Raw genomic sequence first — 15892 nt, forward strand, 5'->3', positions numbered from 1 at the left:
AATAACGATTATCAATCACTTCCTGCTCCCTGGTATGTCTATGAGTTAATCTAACATGATATTTATAATGATTTTTTAAAGTATTTTCTGTGTATGAGTTTTTGCTTGTCTGTATGTTAGTACCCCACATGCATGCCTGGTGCCCACACAGGCCAAAAAAGAGAGTAGGATCCCCCAGAACTGGAGTTACAGGAGCTTATGAGCTGCCATGTAGGTGCTGGGGATTGAACCCAGGTCTTCAAGAGCAGCCAGTGCTCCTAACCCCTGAGCCATCTCTGCTTTAACTGTCACCTCTGTTATGTTCTCATGAGTAACTTAACTAAAACCGCTATCGTGGCCATTCTGTCTGAATTCTAGTCGGCAGACATAGAAAAAAAAGGCTTCACACCACTTTTTTAAAAAACGAATTCTTAAAGCCAACATACAAAGTAACCGTTTCCATTATAGTATTGTCCTACAAATGTGTCATTACACTGTGTTCTAATCCTGCCCCTTTCTGCTTCCTCCCCTGTGATTTCCTGTCCCTACCACACCAGTCATTAGTCAAGAAAATGTCCCATAGACTTGCCCACAGGCTAATCTGAAGGAGGCCTTTCCCAGTTGAGGTCCCCCTTCCCAGATTACACTAGCTTGTTGACAAACAGCTAAGCAGCATGGTCCCACACAGGCTGAAGTGTCTGAACGCTCACTCCTGGTTGATGGTTCTGTCTGTGGAGCTTATGGAACCTTCAGGACACTGGTTCTCAACCTTCCTAACTCTATGACCCTTTAGTACCGTTCTCTATGTTGTGGTGACCTCCTAACCATAAAGTTACTTTTGTTGCTACTTCATAACTAATTTTGCAATTTTTTTTTTTTTTGGTTTTACGAGACAGGGTTTCTCTGTATTGTTTTGGAGGCTGTCGGTCCAGCCTGGCCTCAAACTCACAGAGATCCACCTGCCTCTGCCTCCCGAGTGCTGCGATTAAAGGCATGCGCCACCACCGCCCGGCAATTTTGCTACTTTTTGAATTGTAATATAAATATCTGATGTGCAGGATGATCTTAAGCACACTCCAACCCCCAAAGAGGTCAAGAACCACAGGTTGAGAACCACTGATTGGGAGCGGCAGCCTTGATAGAGGAAAAACATCACTGGGAGCGGGCTTTGAAGGGTTATATAGCCTGCCCAGCTTCCTGCTCCAGTTGCACTGTCTGGGTAGAGTTAAACATTGTGCTCAGGCAGCCGCATGCCCCTGCCAACAAGCCATCGCTTCCTTTCCACAATGACCTCTGGAACCATAGGCCAGAACTAACTCTCTTTCCTCAGTTGCTTGCTGTTCTGGCGTCCTAGCACAGCAACAGAAAAGTACACACGGTTTCCAAGGACTCACCTTTATTGCAAACACATTACTAGGTGGCAAGAAGGGCCAAGCTTCGGAGGAAAGGAACTCCCTAGAGAAACATGAAAGCTGTTTCCCCACCAACCTCATGTCATCAACCCCCTGCCACTGCTTGCATCATTGCCTTCAGACAGGTGACCCTGCAGTGGAAACTAAAACAACCTTCCATGGACAGCTGTTGTCCACTGTGCCAGAACTTTAGCACTTGGGGGCAATTCACCAAGGAGTCCACTGTTTGAACTAGTTTGGAGTAGCATGGGGCCTTACAAAAGGAGTAGTATTATAAATATTCTGTGTTTACTGGCACCGTGGAATTTCTGTTACTAATGGGAGCCTGTGGATTTGGATGCCTGCCCTGGGCCCAGCCAGCCAGTTGAGCATAGAGATTGGTGGTGGTTAGTGCCTGAGTTTGTGCAAAGCTCCCTGCAGCCAATTAGCAGGCAAATGAGCTGTAACAACTGTCTGGCTTACCAGGCTGTAGATAATTATTTCTGAGGCCCCATTTCTGTTTCTTATAAATGCTAATGGGCAGAGCACTGAACACCCTTCAGCCCTGAACAATTCCTGACTCCTGAACGGTTTTGTTGGGTTTTTCTGCTTGGATTGAGTAAAGCCTGCTGACTTTATTGTTCTAGAAAAGTTAAGCAATTTTGGCCTAATCATGAAGGTCTGAAGAGGCCATACACTGGCCCCTAGGGGCGTTAGGTAAGTTCTCGGGGCCTATGGTGCCCACTATCCCCTAACTGAGCCTGGGCATAGTGAGAAACTTCGGATTCTAGTTTCTTAGATTTGTGTTTTGAATATCTGAGTTTGACTGTTTTTTTTCCAGTAGGAGAGCTTGAGGGTTCATGGCTTTCTAGACAAGCGCCCTACAACTGAGGTATGATAATCCCAGACTTTGAGACATGATTTTTAAAATCTGGACGTGAGTGACCTAAGGGAAGTGCCAACCGCAGCCACCCAACCCTCTGCCTAAAAACACCCCAATGTGCAGGGTGGGGAGGGCTCATGGGGCTCCACTTACTCATTTCCCTTCCAGAACCCTCGAGCTGTGTCTCCACCCAGGCTGCCAAGCACCGTTGAAAAACCATGTTCCTGGCTGGCTGCTGGAGTCACTTAGGCCATCCTGCTCGGGAAGCCGACCCCAGCAGAGGCCCCAGCAAGTGCAACTCTCCAAGTCCTTCAGCTGGTGGGCTCAGGTGAAGGAGACCTGTGCAGCCTGTTAGAGGACCCTGTACCCCGAGGGGCCGCTGGTGGCAGACAAGCTCATTTTCCATCACTCTTGCTTCTGGTGCAAGCACCGTAGCACCAAACCCAGCCTAGCCAGCTATGATGCACTGCATGGTGAATTTTACACCTTTCTCTTCCTTCCTTCCTTCCTTCCTTCCTTCCTTCCTTCCTTCCTTCCTTCCTTCCTTCCTTCCTTTTTTGAGACAGGGTTTCTCTCCGGAACAGTCCTAGCTGTTCTGGAACTATCTCTGTAGACCAGGCTGGCCTCATGCTCACAGAGATCCTCCTGCCTCCTGAGTGTGCCACCACCGCCCGCATCTGAAAAGAGCAAAGACAACTACAATGAGGGTTTGGTGGTAAACCACACAAGGAGCTCTGTGCCACTAGGAGGAGGACTTGGGCACCAAGATGGCGTGAGGTCCCTCTAAAGTCCATTCCCTCCTGCACAGGGCCTAGAGCTGGCCAGTGGGAGGGAGATTGATCTGGGCTTGTGGGGGAGCAGGGTGGAAGGGATGAGGCTCCCTTAGACAGGTTTCAGACACAGGGTTCTGCTCTAGGGTTCCTTAATTTTCATGCAAGAGGAGGGGGTTTGGTTTGGGAACCGGAATTGGAATTTTCAGGTGCTTGTTTCAGCCCATCTCACCTCTCCCATGGGTGGGTGGGGAGAGGGGCACAAACTTATGTTCCCTATTTAGAGGTGCCTTTTCTCCTGCAAGGAGTTAGTAAGCCCTCCCAGGGTCCCAAGTTCCCTCACAACCAACTGGGCCACCCCCACCCCCTTGTCTCCCCACCTACCTTTGCCCTCAGTCTGTTCCTGAGCCAGACTGGAAGAAGAGGAAGAGTGCACACGTTGGGTCTCATAGATGTCACATCACTGATGGGGGGGGGGAAGGCAAGGCAGCCTTTGGCCTTGGGGTCTGGGGGCCCCTGGCACCACAGAGCGAAAGCTCTTGCTAGGCTACAACCTCAGCCAACAGGGTTGGCAGTAGCTGTGCTCGCCTTCTCCCCATTGTTGTGATGTTCCAATGCAGTTGTGATCAATCCCATTTTAAACATGTTTAAACAGAGAGGGGAAACACTGGACTGTGTTTGCTGATAGAAATAAGGCTGGGTCCTGCAGGGAGTGACCTGGCCAGGCAGAGCTGAACTGGGTCTGGAGAAAGAGACTAGAGCTCTCAAAAAGACCTCACTCAGTACAGGGATTATGTGCCTAAGGGATGGGTTTTGAGAAAGAATAGATGGTCTGGAACAAGGCTTGTATGGGTGAGTTAATCTTGAAAGGCCTGACAGCAGTTGAGTCTTTTTGGAAGCTCTCAGAGTAAATGGGGCCATTTGGCTGTTTTTCAAGCACCTTCAACTTGATATGCAGAAACCATGTATTCTGGAGTGGAGTTTCCAGAATTTCTCCCCAACCCATGCTTTGCAAGCAGACCAAGCACAGCGGCTAAGAAACAGCAAGCTGGGAAAGAACCTCCCTAAGAACAGAGTTCAGGGTCAGAGATGCTCAGAACACTCTCCAGCAGACTTTCTGAGACATCACATTGTTTCTTTGAAACTGCAGGAGCTGTAAACTTTGCTTGTTGTCTTTGGTCTTGTTTTGGAGAGCAGCTTGCAAGGATGCATGTGTCAATATCTTACAATTCTTCAGTTAACAAAATTAAATTGTCCCACAAAAGAGAAACAGGTGTTACTGGTCTATTAAGATGGGGACTAGAAAGATTCTAATTTGCAGATCTGACATGGGCCTTTGCCTTGATTTAAAAACATTTCTTTTTTTGTTTTGTTTTGTTTTTTTGAGACAGGGTTTCTCTGTGTGGCTTTGTAGACCAGGCTGGCCTCGAACTCAAAGAGACCGCCTGCCTCTGCCTCCCAAGAGCTGGGACTAAAGGTGTGCCACCAACACCCAGTTTGATTTTAAATTTTTAGCTTAATTTTATTTAATATGAAATTTTGAACCCAGTTTGTACTATATTAAAAGGCACAAATTAAAATTTACTCATGTCTGTATGTTAATACATAGTAACAGCTATATTGTGTATTAATAACATAATGATTTTGAAGTACTTTGAAGCTCACTTTGTCACTGAATTATCTACAGGAATTTTTTCTTTTTTTATTATTTATTTTTAAGCTTAAATTTAGATTAGAAACAAGGTTGCTTCACAAGTCAGTTCCAGGTCCCTCTCTGTTTTCCCTCCCCTCCTCCTGTGCCCTCCCAGCCCCCCCCTATTATCCCCTCATTTCCCCAGGGAGGGTGAGGCCCTCCATGGGGTTGTCCATAGTCTGTCATTTCATCCAGGGCAGGGCCTAGACCCTCCCCAAGAGTTCAGGGTGAGAGTGCATCTCACATTGTTGGATGGGAGTCCAAAGTCCATGTGTATACTCGGGATAAATACTCCACAGGAATTTTTTCCCCTGTACAAATGTGTTTAGCATATAAGGAAAATATTTCCCTAGAAGTTCATCTTCCTCACCGGGTGGTGGTGGTGGCGGCGGCGGCGGCGCACGCCTTTAATCCCAGCACTCGGGAGGCAGAGGCAGGAGGATCTCTGTGAGTTTGAGGCCAGGCTGGACTGACAGTCTTCAAAACAATACAGAGAAACCCTGTCTCGTAAAAACCAAAAAAAAAAAAAAGTTCATTTTCCTCACAAATATGTTCCATGAAAGAGCATTGAAGGGGCATAGAAGAATTAGGTAGGTCGTAATACTCCTCATTTTACATTGTTCTCCTCTGACACTGAGGTAATGTCCACATGTGGGATATTCAGCATTCAAACAAATAAAGCTCGAATTAAATATGCAGTATGATTTCAGGTGCTGGAAAGTCTTCTATTTTTACTTAAAACCCGTATCATGCTAAAGAACTTAAATTTGGAAACAGCATCAGACTGCGGCCTCATGTCACATATAGGCGACCCCTCTGTATTTCTTTCCTCAATGGCACCGAGAACAGAAGAGGAAGTGAGGGCTTCTATCAGAACAAACCAGAAGGTTGGGGGCGGGGCCTAAGGAGGTTGAGATTGAAGGAGCTATTAAGTCATTTCCCACTGCGTCGTTACCAAGGAAACAAGCGGAGAGCGACGCCACGGAGATTGGCAAGTCAGGGGATGTGTCCCCTCCCCAGCTCCTTTCAGCTCTGGTATCTGGTCTGAGCTTGGCTTGTTGCAGGACCCTAAACGCCCTTAGAGCGTTCCCATCCTCCCCTGTATAAGAGGCTCTGTCCACCGTTGCTCTGGTCTGATGGAAAAGCTTCCCTTTAGCTCACCAATCCCTTCTCCAGCCCCTCCCTAATCCCGGGGCTGCAGCCTGGAGGATGTTGCTAACCCACTCCTCCACTCTGAATTCCTCTCCACACTATTAAAGGCAGTGTGTGGCTTTAGGTTTTCTTCCGAAAATATTTAGAGACGGAGGGAGGAGCGTCCCAAGGAGTACGTGAATGGGGCTTCTGTTGGCTCTGTCTTATGTTCAGTATAAAGGTCTATAGGTAAAGAGAAAAAAGCAAAATCTTGACACATTTCTTGAGAAAATAAAATTGAGCTAAGAGGATGGGAATAAGGCTTCTGCGTCGAAGCTACACACAGCAAGGCTCCTTATGGTAGAGCTTTGCAGACCTACCTCTGAATCACATAACAAGGGCATTGATTTGGGATTGGCTTGTTGGCCTTACCTGGGAATCAGCAGTGCACACCTGGGTATAGTTAAGTCATGACTTGAGCAATTGTTTCCACGTACTCCTTGTGTCTCAGAAGTGGTATTTTCACATGATTAGTTTGAAGCCTTCATCCCCTTACTCAAGGAATTTTATGTTTCCTTTGCTCTCTCTTGTGCCTTTAATTTCTCCTTCTCTAACAATATTTTCACGTTTTAGTGTCTCATATTTAAGAAAGAAAAGCCCTATTGAATACAGACCATCTTCCAGCCACTGTGTCCCTGCTTCTACATAGCACTCCAGAGTCTTTACCGAGTTTTCCCATTCCTCAGCCCACCCCTCTCTTTCCCTTCTGCGGCCCCACTGTCTGTAAACTCGGCATTCAGGAGACTGAGGCTGTTTAGGGGCATCTTGGGCTACATGGTGAAATTCTGGCTCTCTCTCTCTCTCTCTCTCTCTCTCTCTCTCTCTCTCTCTCTCTCTCTCTCTCTCTCTCTCTCTCTCCCTCTCTCCCTCTCTCCCTCTCTCCCTCCCTCCCTCCTAACAAAAGTGACTACTGACAATACTCAAGCTCACTTCCCTGAATGCCATTTAGTACATTAGTAACATTTAGGACAATTAAGTGTGTAGTTTTTTTGTTTTGTTTTCCTGTCTTGAAGTGTCATTGTCCCTTGGGATTGTTTCTGCATCATTGTGCTATTCATGATGGAATGGCAAAGTGGACACTACACCTTTAATCTGCATTATTAACATATCACCATATTGTCCTTAAATCTTAAATCAACCAGAAAAATATTAAGTACTGATTTCAAGTGTTTGGCAACTTTCATGATGTAAATACTCCTATGGTCAATCTCACAGTCTCAGGAATTGAGATAAGTTAGGCAGTGTTATACCACTAGTTTCTCCTTTATCAGTATTGTTACTATTGTTGTTGTTACTATTTTGGAAGTGCCAGGGATTGAACTCTGGATGCCAGGCAAGCACTCTGCCACTGTCCTGCAGCCCCAGCCCGTCCTCTTCATACCATGAAGTTTCAATAGATCACAGCTCTTCAAGGACAGCAATTGCTGGAGACATTTATTTTTAGCTTTACACTTGTGGGCATATGTGTAGGCACACACATGTCATAGCACCAGTGTAGAGGTCAGAGAACAACTCTCCTTCCACCTTTCTGGGGATCAAACTTTCTGGGGCTCAAACTTGGGTCATTGGCTTGGTGGCAAGTGAACCATCTCACTAGCCCTTTGGAGACAGCATTGGTTGTCACAGTGTGCTATTGTATGTGGCAGGCAGAGAAGGGAGACTCTACTAAGCATTGTACTGTTCACTTCCTGCCACCACTCACAGGAAAATAATGCAGCCTGAAGAAGCAGGTGTGCCACTGCTAAGAAATACAGAAATAAAAATACAAAATACTGTAAATAGTGGGGAGCTGTATAACATAACTGAGTGCTAGGTTCTGAGTACTGATTTATAAGTCTCATTTGTTATGACTGTCTTATGCATGGCTAAGCAACAATGATAGTTTAGGGTTTTTATGTTTCTTTTGTACCCTTTCAAAGCAATACTTTAAATGCATAATTCAGATCATGTTTAATAGTCATTAAAATTGTTAGGAAAGGGGGGGAATCCTGTATACACACACACACACACATATTTACAAGCCCATTGATTATATGTTTCCATGCTAAGCAATGTAAAATGACTATCAAAAGTCTCTACTCTGTGTGTGTGTGTGTGTGTGTGAGAGAGAGAGAGAGAGAGAGAGAGAGAGAGAGAGAGAGAGAGAGAGAGAGAGAGAGAGAGAGAGAGAGAGAGAACATATAGACATAGTACAGGCGCCCACAGAGGCATCAGATTTGCTGGTGTGGAGCTACAGGTAGTTGTGAACCATCTTATGTAGGTGGTGGAAACTGACCTTGGGTACTCTCAAAGAGCAGCAGATGCTCTTGGCCACTGAGTCATCTCTCAGGTCCCTACTTACATATTTGCTGAAACAGCCCTGGTGAACCTGGAGCTCACTGTTTTGTCTAGACTGGCTTGCCTGTGAGCCCCTTGGGATCCTCTAGCTTCTGCCCCACTCTGCTCCTAAGGGCTGGGGCTACAGATGGCCAGAGCTTCCTGCTTTTTATATGGATGTTAGGCATCTAAACTTAGATATTCTTGCTTGCAGAGCAAGAAGTTACCCACTGAACCCTCTACCCAATCCTTCAATTTTTTGAATCTCATATGCTATCACAGGAATTGAGTCAGGCATGAGTCCACAGAACACCCTCAGAGCAGTGCAATTGGCATCCATGTATCTCCCTACGCAGTTTTCGGAAGCTTTGGAAGGGATAGGGAGCTAAAATGTCTGTCTGATTTCTCTATTACCCTTGCCAGTCCCAGTTAAAATTGTGAAGTACAGGTAGTGATTTTTGTCTTGCTCCTTAATAGTTTAAACTTCATTTTTAGAGATGTGATAAATGATGCATCTAGTAGTCAGTATGGTTAAGAAAGTCTATAATCAATCCCCAGTTCTAGGTTAGGGTTTGGGTAACCTCATGGCTACAGCTGTTTCTCTATGCACATTGGTTAGCTTCAAGTCCTACAACAAAGTATGTAAAGGTCACAGGCTTTAAAGACACAGACTGAGCTCAACCCTGGCTAGTTTTTTACTATTTGACCATAAATCTTGAAGTTTAGTCCAGCACAGACATATTAAAACCTCTGCAGGGAATGGAGAGGTGGCTTGGTGGCTAAGAGTGTTTACTGCTTTATCAGAGGACCAGAGTTCAGATCCCATCACCAACACTGGTGCCAAGAGTTATGATGTCCCTTTCAGGCATCTGTGAACACTTGTAACACACACACACACACACACACACACACACACAAATATAGATCTTTACAAAAACTTTTATGCAAGGTACTTGCTAGAAAAAAAAGTAATATATTAAGAATATAATTTAAATACTTCATTGTTTCCCGGGCGGTGGTGGCACACGCCTTTAATCCCAGCACTTGGGAGGCAGAGGCAGGCGGATCTCTGTGAGTTCGAGGCTGGGCTGGACCGATAGCCTTCAAAACAATACAGAGAAACCCTGTCTTGTAAAAACAAAAACAAAAAAAAACTTCATTGTTTCCTTTAGACAACTTTATTTAATTTCCATTGGATACCAGAGACAGCTTCATAGTGGAGCATTTACAGTTATGTCAAGGTTGCCGTTTTGCTTATTTTTCTTTTAGAACTTCCAGATGCCTGGGAAATCGTTCCGAGAACTTTCAAAGCAGGAAATAGCTGCAAGGATCATTCAGAGAGCCTGGAAAAATTTCCTTGTGAGTTTGTTTAGCTGATCCCTTGAGAAATAACTTTTATATTGCACAAAATTCACATATGTAAAGTGTGTGCAGTTCAGTAGTTCTTTTGTGTATTTATACAAGTTTGCACTACCCTTCAACTTAGAAGTTCACTTCAGTTTCAAAAGTTGCAATTTTCTGGGTGATGGTGGCAGCAGCGGCAGCACACACCTTTAATCCCAGAACCTGGGAGGCAAAGACAGGTGAACTCTGTGAGTTCAAGGCTACAAAGTCCCAGAACTGTTACACAGAAACCTTGTCTTGAAAAACCAAAATTTAAAAAAAGTTAAAATTATTTTATTAGGTTTACAAACATTGACATTCTTGTTAGTTTAAATGACTTTTGTGTGCATATATATAGATATGTGTGGACATATCTGTGCGTGCATGCGTGTGGAAGCCAAAAATCAACCTCAGACATTGTTCCTCAGGAGATGTCTAGTTTTTGAGATGGGAATCTTCACTAGCCTGTAACTTGCCAACTGGATTACAGGAGTTATCCAGCAAGCCTCAGTTACCCACCCAGCTCTGGCTTCCTGGTGCCAGGGTTATGAGTGCCCCCACTACATTCAGCATTTTTACATGGGCACTGGAGATCAAACCCAGGTCCTCATGTTTACACAGCAAGCACTTTATTATGGAGCCATCCCTCTGACCCCCATTAAGTTTCTGAATGGGGTCAGACTCTTTGATAATAGCTAACACCCATAAATGTATCACTAATAGGTTCATTTGACTTTGAAATGTGTCACGATCGGGAGGAAATGTTGAGGGTATATTTGCTCCTCCAATATTTATTAAGTACTGTGGAGGATCTTATGGTTTAATGACCTATTTTATCTGAGCTAATGTATTGCTCACTTAATGTATTGCTCGCTAATGTATTGCTCTTAACATGTGTAGAATGACCTCAGAAGTAATTTTCCATGTTTGCTTACCTGGTTGGGTGACAGCCAAGAGGTAAGATAACTTCAATCCTTTTATAATCCTAGTAATTCTGTCACTGAAGGGCTCTAGCAGCCCTGAGCATGGCAAAATATGGCTCAGGCAGGTCTGACCCTTTCCCCTTCTCTCTGTCTTGCTAGATTACATTCCTAAAGCTAGCCCACCAAGGTCTATTCCCTTATTTGGCTGCTTTTTATGCCTGATTCATTCCTGAGACTGATCACCAAGGTCCAATTATCAAAACATAAAGGTCCAACAATCAAAATTTGACTGACCTAATTAAAATACCCAGTCAAAACTTGCCAACTGGTCCTAGCTCATTCTAACAAACCTCTCCTTTTTTTTTTTTTTTTTTTTTTTGGTTTTATGAGACAGGGTTTCTCTGTATTGTTTTGGAGGCTGTCGGTCCAGCCTGGCCTCGAACTCACGGAGATCCGCCTGCCTCTGCCTCCCAAGTGCTGGGATTAAAGGCATGCACCACCACTGCCCAGGGCTCCTTTCTCCTTTTTAAAATTAACACTTGCGGCCAGGCGTTGGTAGTGCACACGTTTAATCCCAGCACTTGGGACGCAGAGGCAGGCAGATCTCTGTGAGTTCGAGGCCAGCCTGGTCTACATAGTGAGTTCCAGGACAGCCTCCAAAACAATACAGAGAAACCCTGCCTCGAAAAACCAAAATAAATAAATAAATAAAAATAAAAAAATTAACACTTGCAAAGCCATTTGCTGCTATTTCTGCCCAATTCAGATTTATCCACCTTGTCTCTTTGCCTTGTGTTTAGTTTGTGCTCGGAAACTGCTGTTTGGGTGGGGTCTTGCCTAATCCAGGGTCCAGAGGGGGGGGGCACCCCACAGTCCTCAGGTCCCTTCAGTCACTATGCCTGGTGTTTTGTGTCAAGTTAGACAGTTGCTTCCAGTCCACAAGACCACCATCAGATTAATAAATCTTGCAAATAAAACCCGTGCTGGTACATAACGACTGATTCTCAGCATTTACTTTAAATTTCACATCCACTCTTTTCCAAGCCCATCCCCCATCCCTTTGTGTCTTGACTGAAGTTCTTACAAGTTACAAGCAGAATATTGTTTGGTCTTGTTTTTTAATTCTGTTGACTAACTATGTATCATTTAATTGAATAATTTAGTCTGTTTATTTCTACGGTTATTAATGATATGTAAAGATTCCGGGTTTTTTGTAATTGTCTTGAATATTCCTTGTAATTTTATTTTATTGATGGTTTACTGTTACTTGCTGAAGATTAATTATTCTTCGTTTTCCTTTTGTTTGCTGGCTCTAGGCAGGTTTATGCTTCCATGTGCTCTCATGATACTAGCTGTTTTTTGTTCACCTTTGAGGACTCTCTTAAACAGATTAAACTTAACTATTAGTCTGTTTCTCCATGATCATTATTTTATGCTTGTCAACTGTTTTGCAAATTGACCCTGCAGGTCTCTGGAGCCCATGGGTTGCTGTGTCTTTTGCAGGACATCTCTTGTGCTCCCACACTGAGATTTGCACCCCTGGTAGGCCAGGTGTCCCCATTCATTTATGGAGTAGCCTTCTTAGCAAGTAGTCTATTCCTGAAGATGTGCCTAGCAGCCTCAGTTTTCTGCACGACATTGGCTTTGTTTCCACTGAGCACTATAGCATCCTCCTTATAGCTTCTTTAACTATACAAGATGACTTTGAGCACAGTGCATACCAGGAAGAGCCTGCTAGATACTGCTAAAGAGACTCATGGTCTCTGGGGGCCAACAGGATTGGAGACTGTAGTGGTTCAGGGAGCTGTGACATAGGAATAGGAGCTCAGGATGTGGCTACACCACAGTGGGAACAGCAGTCTCTATCAGATGGTTTTTCTCCACACACTGCTTCTGGAAAAACCGACTTGCTGTGGGAGTTCCAGCCATGCTGAGAAGCCCGAAACACCATGACTGGCCCTCCAATTCCTCAGTGCAGTGCATACAGGGATAGGGTAGCTGGAGCTAAGGTATTTTGCTCTGCCATCCCAGTGGTAACGTAGACCCAGAGACAGAGCAGGGGCTGGAGCCCCTTTAGCAAGCACATGTGCATGGGCCAGAAGCAGGGACCACAGCATTTCCTTAAAGTTCTAGTGAACTTCAAGGGTCTCTGCTTCAGTTTTGACACTAGTACGAGTTCACAAGCAGCTGCCACACTCTGGACCTCAAAATGCAAGTGCTCCAAGTGCGAGATCTACTGGTTCTTAAGGTCTGTGCCCCGTTTCTGTTCATGTCAAAAGTCCATCCTTTCTGACGCAGAGCATCTGACTAGCACAGGTCACAGTGACTCTGCAAGGTCAGGTTGGGTTTGCAATGTAGCTCTCCTCCAAACCAGTGACATGGATATCTATGCAGGAATTTGACTCCTAGAACTCTCCAAATTTACACAACAGAACATGTCTTGAGATGCCATTAGCTATAGCAGCCTGTGTGTTCACCTGGAGACACAGAAGTCCTTGTCCAAAGGATAGCCACAGAGTTATGGTTGCTTACCTGAGCAAACAGCCAACCTGGGAGAGCTATGAAGCTTTTTACTAGCAAAGACTGTGGGCAGCCAAGCTGACAGGAGTCTACAGGGACTCTCCTGTTCACATTCTCCTGCAGTCAGTGTGGGGTGGGGTGGGGCTTCCTTCTAGAGGTGTGGAGCTGGGGTGGCAACTGTGGAAATGTTTTTCTTTCTGTGCTGTACCTCATAATACAGCTATGTCTGCTAACTTGATTCTTTTTGGAGTAAGAAGTGGGTGCTGGTCTATATCTAGCATCCCTCCATCCTTGTCTTCTCCCACCCTCTCTTTTATAGTGTCCTCAAGAAGGCTTGGTGTCAGCTAGGCAGTGGAGGCACATGCCTTTAATCCCAGTACCCTGGTCTACAAGAGCTAGTTCCAGGACAGCCTCCAAAGCCACAGAGAGACCCCGTCTCAAAAACAAAAGAGAAAAGGAAAAAAGAAAAAAAAAAACTTCATGTCAGGATAGCACCAGCCTCATAAAAGGGAGCTGGGAAGAGCTACATAGGTGAGGAGCTTTTGCTCTCTCTAAATGGGTTTCAGTTCAAAGCCTCATTTCTCTACTCCTGCAGGACTATTCAGATCTGCGTTTCTGTGCAGGTAAACGAACAGGTAATAAGAAATAGAAAATTCAGGGCCAGTGAGATAGCCCAGCAGGTAAAGGCAAGTGCTATCAGGCCTAATGATGTAAGTTCTATCCCTGGGATGCCCCCCAGGTGGAAAGGAGAAACCAGTTCCCAGAAGCTGTCCTCTGATTTCCAAATGTGTACTGTAGCACCCTGTCCCAAATATATATACTTTTCAAACACTTTTAAAAGGTAGAGAACCAGCCAGGCAGCACACACCTTTAATCCCAGTGCTCGGGAAACAAGGGAGGCCGATCTCTGTGAGTTCAAGGTCAGCCTGATATACAGAGCAAGTTCCAGGGCAGCTAGGGCTACACAGAGGAGCCCTGTCTCAAAACAACAACAAAAAGTAGAGAGCCTAGTTTAACTGTAAAATTCTGTGTTCTGAACCTTAGAATGTCGCTGTATTCCAACACTTTAAAAGTCTCATTGATTTAAGAAAACAAGGGGAGCCACGTCAGATAGTGAAGTTCATTAACCCTAAAGAGGTAAGACTGTTCTTACTGATACCACATCTTCTTATCAGCTCAGTGCTCTCATGTTTGCTTTCTTAAAAACTTTTTATTGGAGCTGGGCGCTCGTGGCGAATGTCTTGCATGAAATTCAAAAGCTGACATTAATCCATGAAGATAAAAAAGTTTTTTGAGGATATCCAACTGGGAGAGGTCACAGGACCACAATGCTGAATGCAAGTGTTTTATATGACTTAAAGATGCCATGGAATATACAAATGTGTAAAAATCTATAGAGCTACACATTTAAAATTTGTTCAAATTCTAGTGAAAATGTATGTATGTATAATGTCATCATCCAAACATGAAAATTTTTATGCAGAATTTTATACTTTGTATTTAATTCACAAAGGTTTTTAGCCAGGAGAAAATTATTGTGAAAAATTAATAGATTTTCCAACTAAAATACCTATTTTCTCATCTAATCTAATCTAATCAAGGAGATAGATGTGAACTGTCTTCAGATAAGGGATCAAGTTGTTCCCATGTCATGTCTGTTCCTCCCTCCCCATCATCCCTTTCACATTTTCTTTTTGGTGCAGGGCACTATTTTTTTTTGTGGGGGGGGGTTGAGACAGGGTTTTTCTGTGTAGCTTTGTAGACCAGGCTGGCCTTCAACTCACAGAGATCCACTTGCCTCTGCATACTAAGTTCTGGGATTAAAGGCATGTGCCATCACGGGCCTTAAGGTACTACATTTACAAGATTTACTACACATAAAATTTGAATCTTTTCTGAGTTAACAAAAGCTAGTTAGGGAAGGTATGTCTAGTATTGAGCTTGAGGGGACTAGTTATTTTTTCTGAATTTATTTACAAGCTGTAATATTTTATATGTAAGTCATATATTTGAGGACTTACTATTTCTGTTATAAATAATAGGTCATCTAGGATTTTTTTTTGAGAAAGGATCTCTCTATATAGTCTTGGCTGACCTGAAACTCACAGAATGCCACCTGCCTCTGCCTCCCAAGTGCTGGGATCAAAAGTATGTGCCACTATACTCATTTGAAGATTTGTATTTATATTGCATAGAAAGGAGAGTTTGACAGTATTTTTCCAGTTATCCTAAGAGCTGTCCATAAGTCCTTAGCTGTCAAGGTATTTTATGATTTCAGGGCTGGAGAAATAGCTCAGCAGTTAAAGCTCACACTGCTCAGCCCGAGGACCCAGGGAAGCTCATAACCACATGTAACTCCAGTTTCAGCGGGATCCAATGCCTCTGGCTTCCATAGACACCTGCTCTTATGTGTACCCCTCACATAATCATAAATAAAAAATATTTTATGATTTAAATCTAATTATTTGAAGCCTATTGGCCTGACCCATTTTATAAATAGTAAATACCAGCAACTGCTTTTAATGGACAGAATGAGAAGTAGCAAGGTGCTGCTCATGAATGTTGAAGGGACATCTGCTTTCTTATAGGCAGAGCTCCTCGATGCTGCTGCTGGTATTCAAGTCCGATTCAGGCTGGGTGGGGTGAGTATGCAGGAGTTCTTATTTGGCAGGTTTGTTTTCCCCTTTTACTGAAATGGATTTTCTTCTCACATAATATATCCTGATTACAGTTTCTCCTCCCTCTGCTCTTCCCAGTTCCTCCTCACCTCCCCTCTCATCCAGATCCAGCCCTTTGTGTCTCATTAGAAAACAGACTTCTAAGGGATAATGACATTAATGATA

At 44.2% G+C, this 15892-nt stretch overlaps 1 protein-coding gene across 12 annotated transcripts in view; it reads left to right on the forward strand.

The window, feature by feature from the left end:
• The first annotated feature begins 1830 nt into the window (after positions 1-1830).
• The window catches only part of CUNH11orf65 (chromosome unknown C11orf65 homolog), a 34830-nt gene continuing 20768 nt past the window's right edge, over positions 1831-15892 (forward strand). For 2 of the 12 annotated variants that reach the window (XM_040729830.1, XM_040729836.1), the window contains exons 1-6: positions 1831-2087; positions 2212-2262; positions 9493-9582; positions 10507-10563; positions 14094-14186; positions 15638-15691. In XM_040729830.1, the coding sequence (XP_040585764.1) occupies positions 9502-9582; positions 10507-10563; positions 14094-14186; positions 15638-15691 (285 nt within the window). In that variant the 5' untranslated portion in view covers positions 1831-2087; positions 2212-2262; positions 9493-9501. Of the gene's footprint in view, positions 2088-2211; positions 2263-5626; positions 5752-9492; positions 9583-10506; positions 10564-14093; positions 14187-15637; positions 15692-15892 lie in introns of those variants that run through there. The other 10 variants (XM_040729832.1, XM_040729833.1, XM_021226823.2 and 7 more) reach the window with 10 other exon arrangements.

Source organism: Mesocricetus auratus, unplaced genomic scaffold, assembly GCF_017639785.1.
Source record: "Mesocricetus auratus isolate SY011 unplaced genomic scaffold, BCM_Maur_2.0 Super-Scaffold_100022, whole genome shotgun sequence".
Taxonomy (NCBI): Eukaryota; Metazoa; Chordata; class Mammalia; order Rodentia; family Cricetidae; genus Mesocricetus; species Mesocricetus auratus.